At 43.9% G+C, this 12,291-nt stretch overlaps 1 protein-coding gene across 1 annotated transcript in view; it reads right to left on the bottom strand.

Annotated features, from left to right (window-relative positions):
• MGST2 (microsomal glutathione S-transferase 2) overlaps window positions 1-4,736 on the bottom strand; it is a 9,569-nt gene extending 4,833 nt beyond the window's left edge. The window contains exon 1 of the mRNA XM_010188584.1: window positions 4,679-4,736. Coding sequence (XP_010186886.1) covers window positions 4,679-4,736 — 58 coding nt within the window. The remainder of the gene's footprint in view (window positions 1-4,678) is intronic.
• Between the last annotated feature and the right edge of the window lie 7,555 nt (window positions 4,737-12,291).

Genomic DNA, 12,291 nt, shown 5'->3' with positions numbered 1-12,291 from the left:
CCTACAAAAGTTTAGATCTAATCTTCAAGAATGACATACTCATGAGGAAGGGCAAAAATTGCTATTTCAGAAATAGTGGTTCTCTATTTGCATTTGCCTCACTAGCTTTGACTTAAATATCCTCCTGTCTCATCTCAATCCTGGAACTGCATGGTATAGGAGCATCCAATCACACCAAAACAGCAGTGAGCTGCCTTAGCAGTATCTCAAGGACACCACTTCCCTGCTTGTCTGAGTAGCAGATAGTCGTTTTGGTTTAGTGACATTAAGAGCTATGATGCTTTAGAGTATGGGGCAGCATTACAGTCTTTGGAAACAAAAACCTGGTAGCCACCTTTTCAAAGTTAGTTAGCCATGTCTTGTAACACATGCTTTCCCATCTGGTGTTACTGTCTTGGACTCTCCAAATTCTGTATGTTGGAAAGAGCAGAGGGCTGCAAGTGGAGAGGCTGTAGCCTGTTACCTGCTCTCCACCCAATCTGCTGGGGAGCTCTGAGAGCTGCCTGTCGGAGGACCCACACTGCTTCCACCTCCACTGATTGCAGCTGACAGTGCTTACCTGTCCCGTAACTGATGCAGTGCCATGAAAAAGAGAGATTGCTTACTGTAGAGTGATTATCAGTTGCTTACCAAAAAAACCTAAACCAATCAAACACTATGTCTGCACTTCTGACCTGAATTTTGAGGACCACTTCTGCTATGTATTGTATACCTCATTTCAGTTATGCTCTCATTGCAAGTCTCCCTTTAAAAGTTTAACAGAAGCTCACAAGGACCGGAAGCAATACACAGGCAGCACTTTTCTGTTTGCAGCAGAGCTATTGGGCACCACCCTGTTTGATTTTTAAAACTCTCTGGGTACCTGGAGTTATTTTCCTGGCCATGTCATAGCCTACCTTTTTCCTAAACTTCACCTGGATCCAGAAACCAGGCACCCACCTGAGCTCAGTAAAAGAGCTTGTCCCACAGGCAAGCCTAGAACGTACATTCTGTCCTCCCTTCTGGGACATTAAAATATAGATCGAGATATCAGTGGTGCTGCACTGTGCACTTCTTATGTTTTAGCCTTGTGGCCAAAGCCTTTTCCCAAAGAGGTCTTTCCCCATCTGTCTTCTCCCCATATTAGTAATTGCAAGCTGTGTTCAAGTGACCTCTTAACCTTTCTCTACAGAGACTAGAGCATCTCAGATGGCCCTCAGTAAGGCAGGTTTACAGGACCTTTCATTGTATTTGCATTCTCTGCCCCCACTCACACACCTCTCCTTGTGCTTGGTGATTCAACCCTTATTTGCCACCTTGCAGCCCTTTCAGGAGGGATGAATGGCAGCAGGAAGGGTTTAGGGACATGCTTCAGAAATACTGAAACTTGTGGCAGCACAAAAACTATTTTTGAGAGAGATTTTCCTGGAAAACGTAACTGGAATGTTGTCTTTTGGCTTCTGTCACCCTCAAATTTATATTATTTTATATTTTTTCTGAAAAAAACCCCTATGCACTGGCGAATCCTGCCTGGCTTATCAGTCAGAAGTGGTAGGTGAGCCTTAGTGTTTTGTGGCCATGGCATTTTTAACCAGCAAAGCATTCTTCATTTTCTGGTCTCACTGAGCCCACTCAATGCTTACAACCAGTCTGGGCCCATTTTTTTTGTACTGAGGAACTATGGAAAGCCAAGGCAGCTCATTGCATACCAACTAGTTGAAAAAAAAAGCCTTGAACAGGTGCTGGACAAAATAAACTTACTGGGGGAAATAAGAGGTTTAAGACACTGTAAGGGCCCAATAATTCTTTTTTCAGTACAATTAACCAAAGCAAATTGTCAAGGCCGTGGAATAACCCTGGTCACAGCTGTAATGTGGTTTGCCCTTGGTGTTGCTTGGTCAGCAAGGCTCTAGTTTGAGGGGCAGAGATTTGGGAGACTCTGGTTGACCATAGGCAGAAATAGATTTGCAATCAGGTTGTGATAGTACAGCCAATCATCGTAAAATCTGCTTCTCAAGGGGCTTCCACTGTGACCAGTGGGAACTTTGCTCCTATGAGGGACAAGTGGGCTTTTGTGTGCCAATGCAAACCAAGCTGCAGCACCACACAGCGGGAGAGCAGGAGTCACGTCTGTCACCTTAAAAGAAAAGGTGAGCCTGGTGTGCAGACCAAGACTGGTGCCAACCAGGGCAGAGGAGAGCTCAGGAGAGGAATAATGACTGTGTTTTTTGTTAACTGTATAGGACTTGCCTTGTTCCTTTCTGGTGAATGGAAAGCAGCAATGTAACTCAATTTCAAGTTTCGTGATTGGGTGTAACAAGGACTAAAGTAAATAATAAAGCAATGGGAGAGCTCTTCTGCCCCACCTACTGGAGATGCCGTCCTGAGGACTTCAGAAAGCATTGCAGTAGAAGTAAAGATTTTCGTAGCCTTTTCTTCCCCCGATATCAAGTTGTTTGATTCTAGCAGGCTAAATTACATGACTGAGGTAGTTACAAAGTATGCTTGATTTGCCTTTGTTTGCTTTTTTTGCTTTCATCTTCAGGTGGCATTAATGGTTACTGAGTTAATATGTTTACTCCAAAAATATAGGCCAAAGCAGGCTATCAAGGAACATTATTCTCAAGCTCTTAATATGTGTTATAATGCCTGTAGAGAAGCCGATACCTGCTTCGCAGTGTATGACAGTGCATGTTAATTTGCTTGGCCTGGCCTAACAACCTTAAGAAATAATCAAATACTTCTTAATAATGTCTTGCTGGATCCTGAAATTATTAAGAGTGATTATAAAAGGTGCTAGTTCAGAGAGATGCTTCAAAATAGAGGAGTACTGGGACTCCTGTCCTCCCTGTTCTCTCCAATATCAATGACTGGGATTCACCCTGTCCTTTCACTGGATTCCCTTGTGTTCCCATCAGTCTGCAAAACACTAATGTCCCAAGGCAATCTTAGCTGCTTAAAACTGGATTCATGACTGGAAACCACTTCCCGTGTTGTTTTTGTTCTTTCTTTCTACCCTAGAGCATTTCTTGCACAGCTTAATCTTTGCCTGACCTGATTCTTTGAACAACTCCTGGTTTTGAGACACTGAATCTTGTACCTCTGATGACTGCTAAGTGAAACCTGTCTCCCAGCACTGCTCCAGGGAGGTCGTGTTGCCCGTTAGCACCTTTCTCAGCAGAACGAACAGAAGAGTGAACAGAGCTGAGCTGCTCCCCTGCTTGAACTGGCTTTAACATATGCTCACAGTGCCAGCTTCACAACATTCATCTGAACTCCTGTAAATTTAATCCGTGTTGGTTTACTCAAGCTAGAAAGCATGCTGAAAGTAAGCCAAGCTGTGATGATTTAAATCAGATCAGCAGATCTGATTCTTACACAGGTTTCTCTTCTGGCTTCATGTAAATTAAAACCCTGGTTATCTTGGTTTTGCTGTGAATTTAACTAAGATTAACTAATATGGATTTACCATCACAAAGAACAACATAGATATTTTCCAGTCTCAGCATCTGTACAATTCCTTGAGTTTTCCGACTGCAGTGGTTGTTTTTTTTTCAGATTATCTTTGTTTGCTTGTTTGATTTTAATCCCTCACACTTCTACATTTAAAATCAAGACAGGCATGTTGAACTTTCACAGAAGTTGATGGTAAATATTGCTACCAGATAGAAATGGTCTGTAAAGATCGCAAGGGTATGTTGTAGCTGATCTGATGACAGAAAAAGAGAATGTAAATCTGAGGTGATTTTTATTTGCCTTCTGTTGTTTTGGGCTTCTTTTAACTTGGAAGGGTCGGAGTCTCAAGTTGTTGTTTTTTTTCTGCTGGGTACAAATGTTATTTCAGTAGCTGAGACTGAGAGAAAAAAAAACCAGTCGTGCCACATAGATACATTGTTAGATAAATTGGCAGTGCTATAGATATTCGAAAAAAGGCAGAGGAACTGTTTTTAACTTGCTCTTAATCTCATCCAAATGCATTCAAAGTGTATCTTGTTTCCTGCTGTAAACACAACTGTATGAATCAACATATCTCAAAGAAAATAATGACAAGCATTAGAAATGCTACCACAGTTTTAGAGCAATAGACCACAAAAAGAGCATCTCACACTTGCCCACTTCTCTCCCTAGTCCTTGATTCTCAGTGGCATATCAGCATGGGATAAAACAAATCCATTTAGATCTTAAAGAAATATAATGATGAGGACATAATATGGAATACCTGACATTATGGCTGCCTGGTATAAAGGTTTGCTTTCTTCTTTCATTTCAGATACTTAGTATTCGTCTCTGTTTCAGGAAACAGTTTTTATAGCACTTTCAGTCCAGCATCGGCGTATTTGATTTCACAAATTTACTCTCACTTTTGAGGTTCTCAATAGTAATCAAAAACCAAGACACAATGTGGCTTTGGGGTAACTTTACAGCTAGTTACAAGCTCTCATCATAGGACAATTCCAAAGAGGCAGCAAACAGAATTGAAAACAGATGAGTTTCTCCCACAGGGAAAAGTGATCTGTCCCACTGAGCCAACTCCCTCTCAGTCTATAGAGCAGGTAAACAGTGCTCCGGTGGGAACAGTTTTAGGACTTCTCAGAAATTAAAGTTGCGGAGCAGCCGGTTTATCATAAAATAATTTCCAGCACTTCAGCCCCGGTGGAAACCTCCCCAGGCCCCCGCCAAGCACCCCCACAGATCTTACATTGCTGGAAGGCAGAAAGGAGAGAGACGGCCGCGAGCAAAACTGAATCACCAGCCATGGTCCCGCAGCTTCCGTGTGGAGCAGGATGTGGATGTGAGAGAGAGGGCTCGAGTGAGCAATGAGGAAATACAACAGATGGGACAATTACAACACTTTTCAGCATTGCTACAAAGGTCTGCCTTGGGAATAAAGCAGCCTCACTTTTTAAAACAAGAGCGCAAAATTACAGCCGTTTTTAATTCCTGAGGAAGTCCAAATGCAGTCAGCCAGCTCTGCCTGCCTCTCGCCTGAGAAAACAAAATCAGTCTCTCCTGCCTCTCTGCACTCAGCTGCTCCTTTGCCCCTTACATTTCAGTTGCAGTCTCTCTTGGGGTGAAGAGGTTTTGTTCTGTGTGTGCACAGAGTCTGGCGCAGTGAGGTCTGTGTCCATCGCTAGCAGTGCCGCTCCAAAGCAGCAGGTGCCGGAGGTGCGAGGGGGAGCAGAGTTTTGTACTGTCCCTGCGCTTGATTCAGGGGTTTTTCTGAAAGTGCAATTTGGGCTCCTGCTGATGACATGACAGTTGCTTACAGGTAGTCAGCGTGCAGAAAGGAATTGTTCAGGGCAGTTCAAAGGGTAAAACAACTCAGAAAGAAAGAAATATCTCCCCTCATTTTACTGCCTGGAGTGCACTTCCTGCAACTCATGCCTAGTCCTAAAATCGGGAGGGATTTTCTCGGGGAATGTTTTTTTCATCAGCTAGCCCTAACTAACAGGAAGCCTAATGTTGTTAGCCTTTGTGAACCCCTACGACCACAGGAGCAAAGTCAGAATGTTTGTCCGGTCTCCACAATTATCTAACCACTTTGTCTCCAGCTGAAGTTGAAGTGGGATATTTCACTGACTTTAGCCAAATTTGCTAATTTTAAAGGCTAATGTAAAAAAGGACTTTAAATCAGCTATTTTACCTTACCTTGCCAAATTGTATTTCTTGGGTATTAATTCAATATATTGTTCTTTCTAAAGATTGGAGGAGTAGATATCCTGTAACAACAGCAGCTGGATGTTTGTGTTTAGTAACTCTTTAGTTGCTGATTTATGCACTTTATTTGCAGTTCTTGTTGTAGTATGGAGTTGGCTTTCCAACCACACAGTTTCCCTGTGTTTTCAGGGGCTGGCTCAGAGTGTTCAAAGAGTTGTCACCCTGCTGATAAGGGAAGTGAAGGAAAACTCTGACAGAGACAGTCATTAAAAGGTTGCAAGATCAGCTTGAAAAGTCAAAATCACAAGAGCTATACATGTTAAAGCCAGCTGACATTGAAGTCATGGGGTTTTTTCCTGACTTTATTCAAAGGATGTGAATTTCAAAATGACAATGGACATGCAAGATTGACTTAAAAGTAGGCAGGAATACAAGCAGGGGATTAAATCCACAGGAATGTTATAAGTTGCTTGGCCACTATGGCCATGATAGAGTCTGCTTAAGACTATTCACTTTCTACTGCTAGTACAGAGTTTGTAGTTGCCTATACATTTATATTGCTTTTGGTCATGTGTAGTCCACAGGCAACATGATCTAGTGTTCTGCTTCTTCCCTGTATAACCCAGAATAGAAAATCCGATCATATACGAAACAAAGTTGGGTGTTGGGTTTATTTATGATTGTGCATATACAGTAGTACCTCAGATGCCCAGAGCTTTTACGATGTGTATATGCCCCAACAGTGGGAAACAAGTTTCTCTAAACATAATTTACAGCAGTGGAAACTGAAGCATTGGGTAGGGACAGGACTTGCTGGTTTCATGGCTGTGTCTCAGAGCCGAGAGCCTGAGTAGCCCAAGGATTTGGGGCAGATCAGTGGTCCTGCGCTTGGCTGAGCTGTGCGTCTCTGGCAGACCAGAGCCAAGAGGCTGAGAAGCTCCCATTGACCAGCAGTGAGGGCAAATCCCAGCGGGGTGGCAGAACTGCTGTCACGAGAGAGCAGACGGTGGGGCAGTGAGACCAAAAGCATTTTAAGCATGAAACTAGGCTGGTCAAATAAACCCTTTTAATGGAGTTACACTGTCAGAGCTGCTCAGTTTTTGTCTCTGGAAGAGCTGAAAAGAGCTTTGCAAAGAGCAGTGTTCATTCTGTGCTGGGGTGTAACTTCTTAAAGACCAGTCACAAGTGGCAATGAGGCATCTTTTAGTTTTAAACATATTCCAGGAGACAGGCTCTGATGAACAGAGAGGCTCCTCTGGCTGGAAGGGAAAACATATCTGAACTCTCATATATTTCACTGGAGACATTTGTAGAGTAAATCCAGACTATTACAATGTATGAGGCTAGCTCATGTACCAAAAACAGTTTAGCTACAGCAGTGCAGTAGTGAGCTCTGCAGTTTATTAATTTATTCTGCTTTTCAACAATTACAAAGAACAAGGGCCTGTGTGGGTCATACTTGGGCTTTAAATTTATCAGAACTATGAAGCAGGTGAAAGAGGGAGAAAATACATTTATTCCTTCAAATGCTCCTATTTCTACCTCGTAAATACCAGCTGTAACCCATGTCTGCTGTTGTTTCATATATATCTTGCGTGGAGCCTCAGAGGAAGGATGAAGAGTCTGCTTTATACGGTTCATTTTAAGGTCTGGTTGTTCAGAATCCCCTGCTTTGTGGCAGTGTTAACAAATGATAAAACAGATCCTAATTTTTCCACCCCATCCTCTGGACGCTGGTGGAATGAAATGAGACTATTTTTGATGGTGGTGGCAGAGCAGATTTAAAAGGATTAAATAGAGAAGTAGCCAGAAGTTCAGATTCTTCCCTGATCTACACCTTCTGCAGCCTCATGTCACTTCCATCAATACTGGATTTAAGTCAGGAAAGAATTGGTTCATGGTGTTCTCATCTGAGTGTACAAAAGATTGATGTGCTTTAACTCCCATCGGTGTTAATGTGAGTTGCTATGGACATAAATTCCCACATGCCCACAGGCCTCTTGGATTTCCTTACAGCCTTTTGGGATCATTAGGTTTTTTTACTTTGGACATTGTAAGGATATACCCAGGATGCAATTCTGAATTGCGATAGAGCATAATATATTTTACATGCATTTATAAACATAAACTGTGTTGATCTTGCATTATATCCTATTGTAATCATAGCAGGCTTTCAAAGTAGCAGCAAAAAGAGGAATCTAGGTTATTATGAGAAGTACCTTTATGTAATTACAGTGAGGGGTTGTTTTTGGTAAAATGGTACTTTTCTGCTAAAACACATGTGGTTTTTTTCTCAAAATGTCTTCACCTGTTCTCAGCTCTGAGGAGCCCAGAGGTGTAGCAGCTTGGGAGAAGTGATCAGAACCCACTCAGGAAAATGGTGCACACACAAACATATCTGCATTGCAGTGTAAAAGCTGTGTGTATATGGTGATCAGGGAACACCTGGGGTGTACAGTTGGGTAGGGGCCAAATATTCCTCAACTCCCATGTCTCAGACCTCTTTCTGCTCCTAACCTGAACATTTCTGGAACAAACAAAAGTAAATCTCCAGAGAGGTACAGTCTAACACAGGAAGGGAATCCTGCAAACCCTGCCTCTCCCATTCAGCGGAAGAGGAGAAAATGCAGGATAGCAAATTATTTCCCATTCTTTCCTTTGTTTTTCCTTGTTAGATACTTAATGCATGCTGCAAACGCTACCAGCCTGGAGATGGGAAGCCTGGAGATCTGAAGCAGCTCTCCTAGATATTCTCTGTCCCATGGCAATCAGCCTGGCTTCTGCACCACACCTCATTCACAGGCTAGAGCTGCTGTGTACCCATATGATCATCTTGCCTGCCTGCCTGTGTAGTACAGATTGGCAGCATTTCAGCAGTGAATAACAACTCATGAATAAGTGATGGAGCTGGGAGTCAGTGGTGCTTCCGGACATTAGGATACTCCCTGTGCCACGCTGTCCCGCTAGCTCTGCGTACAGCATCTCCGGCTGGCAGCAGGTCAGAAGAACCCAGGGCTGCTCTGTGAGATGCAGATACTATGTGACTTATGTCTGGATCAAAAGGAGGTTTAAAGATTTTGCTGTTGCTATTGACCAACTGGAAGCAGATCCCCAGACCAGCGTGACTGCTCTGATATCTGGAATGCAGAGGATTAATGGAGATTCAGCAAGAGATTTGCAGATGTATTGGTTGTATGTCTTTTGTCTCCCTTCACAACATCTACTGAATTTGTGACAATGCAGCCCTTGCAATTTTTTGACTTGCTAACCTTGGACAAAGAGCTATTTTAATTAGTGAACCACTTCAGCTCTAGGGAGTCTTTTTAGCCATACAGAAGGACATTTAATTTCATCTTTGTGGAAAACAGCTATGCTTATGAGGTTGAAGGTAAATTGTGCTCGTGCTCAACCTTATCCGATGCCTTGGCCAGCTCTTTGGGACAGCTTGTGTTACAGACAACTGGGTGCTACTATTTATTGTCTGCATCTTCAACTTTTCAGAGACCCTGTAGGTAAATGTTTGTCTCAGGGTGGTGTTCGCTTAAGCCCAGCTGCCAGGGGAATGTAGCAGCCCCAGTCATTGTCATAACTGAAAACCTGACATTTTTCCAAAATGCCTGCTGTAGTGATGCATTCAGCAGCTCCCAGATTTCCCTCAGGTGGTGCGCCTGCTTCCCTGGGATTCACTTGGAAGTCTTGTGTGACCTGGCCATGCTAACAGGAGGAGGTTAATGACAGAGACGGGAACAGGGGCAGGTACCCAGCTGCCACTCTTGAGCTTTAAATTCCAGACTCTGCACCCTCCTCCCATCTGGCAGGTTGCAGAGCATGCAGAGACCATGATGCCAGCTCCCTCAAGAAAATATAACACAAGCAGTGGATACTGTGAGCGCCATATTTCCACAGGCATGTTTCAAAACAAAACAATCCCTTCTACCATGCTTCTCCATCTCTCTCTCCAGCCGGGGCAGCCCCAGTTGAGTCCAGCCCTTCCATGCTGGAAGGGTGTTTGATCCAAGCGCTGTTGGATCAGCCACATTCCCAGGCTGGCCGCTCCATCCTGGCTTCACTTCTATCCCTTCATCACCTTTCTGTATCCTTCCTCAGGGAAATTGCCATTTCTTCTCTTGGTCTCCACAGCCTCTCCTCAACTATTAGAGGTGCTGGTCTCACCCCTTCTCCTTGCTCACTCTGCCCATGTCCACTGCTGCTCCATCCACTCTCACTTGATGGATGCTGGCTCCATCCACTCTGCCTTGACGGATGCTGGCTCTGGCAGCCTCTCTCAGTGTCCAGAGCAGTTGTGTGCTAAAGGCAGGAGGCCCAGGAAGCTTTGTCTGCTCCCAGGCAGGGGAGAGGGTCCCCAGACCGGGGTGTTGTGTTGCCTGGCAACATATTTCTCTCTCCTCCGACTGTCATTTCCCCTCGCAGCGCCTACTGATGTACGCACAAACAAATGAAAGCAATATTGCAGCAGCAGTTGCTCCTGTCACTGTTTACTTGTTATTTATGGTTATTGCTGTGAAAGGATTTGTAAACATTTCTTCACATCCTTCCTTGGTCAAAAGAGGTATTCTTACATACTTCTGTGGCATGTCTGCATAAATAATGAATGGTCAATGCGTCTCGGTGCATGTGATATACAATCTTATCAGCGTTTTCTAAAGTGGTTGCTAGTTCTGGATGTTTCTGTTTTTCAGCCCCAAACTGAGATGTCCAAGTTTTTGTACTCAGAAGTGCAAACATCCAATGTAAAAGAGTCCGGCTTATCTGTCTCTAAGTATGGCTCTCGTTTTTAGGTATGTATATATTGAACATACTCTGCTCTGAATCACTTTCTGTCCCTTTCAAAAGGACATCAAGGCTACCATTAAGATTTCAAAATGAAAATGTTTCCATGAATGGCAATAAAGTAGTCAGGGTTTTTCCTGATGTCAGTCTCCACTTGATTTGTTTGCCCATTCCTCCTCCACACTAACCAATTCCAGCTTAGTCTTTCCGGTTTGCATTTGTGGATGTGCCAAAGAAGAAATATAGCTTCACTTACCTGTTTTCTCTAAAAGAGCGCAGCAAGACCACCTGTGTTTTCTGACCCTACAGTGACAACCCTGTGGACGCCTTGCCTTGCTTGACAGACTTTTGTCACTCAGGACAGATCTGGAAAGCTTTGTTGGTGCTGCTGGCTCGTTGTGTGCTGCTGGTCCTTCTGCTGGGTCTTGATTCAGCTCTAGGTAGGTTTTATTCCAGCAGTTAGCGGGGACCGACTCCCTGGCTTGTGACAAGGGCTGAGAAGCAGGGAAGAATGTCGCCGTATCTGGTGGCAGTGCTCTGCAGTGACACAGCATACGTCCATCTGCCATTGCCATCTGCTGGGGTTTGCCAGAACTACCGGTGTGTGTCCTCCGCTTCCTCAGCAGCAGGAACCCTTTTAAATTCCCGAGTTGAAGCCTCTCCTTTACTTCAAGAAATTACATTTCTCAAAGGCCGCCTGCATGTAGCTGGCTGGCAACAAGCTAGGTGGATTTTTTCAGCAGGTGACTGTCACACAGTGCCAGTGCACTGAGTGGTGCAGGAGCTAACCCAGAATGGGAACGTCCACCTCCCTGGAGCCCACACCACAGAGGAGCATAAAAGCCATCTCCAATGCACAGCAGAGTTTAAAAAATGAGGGGGTTAAATTTTTTTCTCATTCAGCTCTTCTTCCGACTGACTGAGCTGGCTTTACAGCAGATATGCACATACAATTTGCTGGTTTACCACTATATTCTTTTGATTGTACGATATATTTGGGTTTTGTTTGTAAACTTCTGACCTGTTGGAATTGAATGCAGCAATGGTTTCTGACTGCAGCTCTAAGGAATATTGCCTGATCTGCATCAGCTCACTTCATGCAGAGTAGAGCCAAATGAAAGTATCAGTTTAAAAGGTCTTAGATGAAGACCCTGAATTCACTTTCAAACCCAGTTTTCCCACAGCTGGGGTTATTAAGGACAATTTTTTGAAAGGGTTCTATAGACCTAAGATCTTTGAAAGGCCTTGAAATGAAGGCCCAGTGCCAAAGCGGTGCAACAGAGAAGTGTACCTGCAAGGAGGGAGTAGCTCACAGTTCTGTGGGATTGCACAGGTAGAGAAGGAGGAGGACACTATGACCCAGCTGCTCCTCAGAGAAAGAAAACAAGCTCCATATCAGGCTCATTTAGCCTAGATGGACTGGCTGCTTAGCAGGGAGTTCTCTGAAATCAAATCAGGACAGAAGTGATCTGCAGTAATAACCACTGTCAGCCATTTCTTCCCTAAATCTACAGTGACTAGGAGAAGAGGTATATTGTATATGGTTTGAGGGTTTTTATTATCTTTTTTTCTTTTCTTTTAGTTTGCACCCCTTCTAAGCACAGACTGCTCCATGGTCAAACTAAGGGATCTGAGAGAGTTTCCCAGCTCCACCTACTCATCAAAGGCTCTATACTACAGGTGGGTGCAATAGCTTACAAAACAGCAGTTTTGTGAAACTCTGCAAAGTCATTTGGAGACTGCTTTGAAATTCTTGAATGAGCATACCCCAGTTGTGGGTAGTTTTCATTCTCCTTCAGCTTGCAAACCGCTCTGAGTTATCTGGTGGAGAGAGAAGTGTGGAAGGAGTGTCAGCTCAAAGCA

Source organism: Mesitornis unicolor, unplaced genomic scaffold, assembly GCF_000695765.1.
Source record: "Mesitornis unicolor isolate BGI_N332 unplaced genomic scaffold, ASM69576v1 scaffold50597, whole genome shotgun sequence".
NCBI lineage: Eukaryota > Metazoa > Chordata > Aves > Mesitornithiformes > Mesitornithidae > Mesitornis > Mesitornis unicolor.
This window is presented reverse-complemented; position numbering and strand designations above follow the sequence as displayed.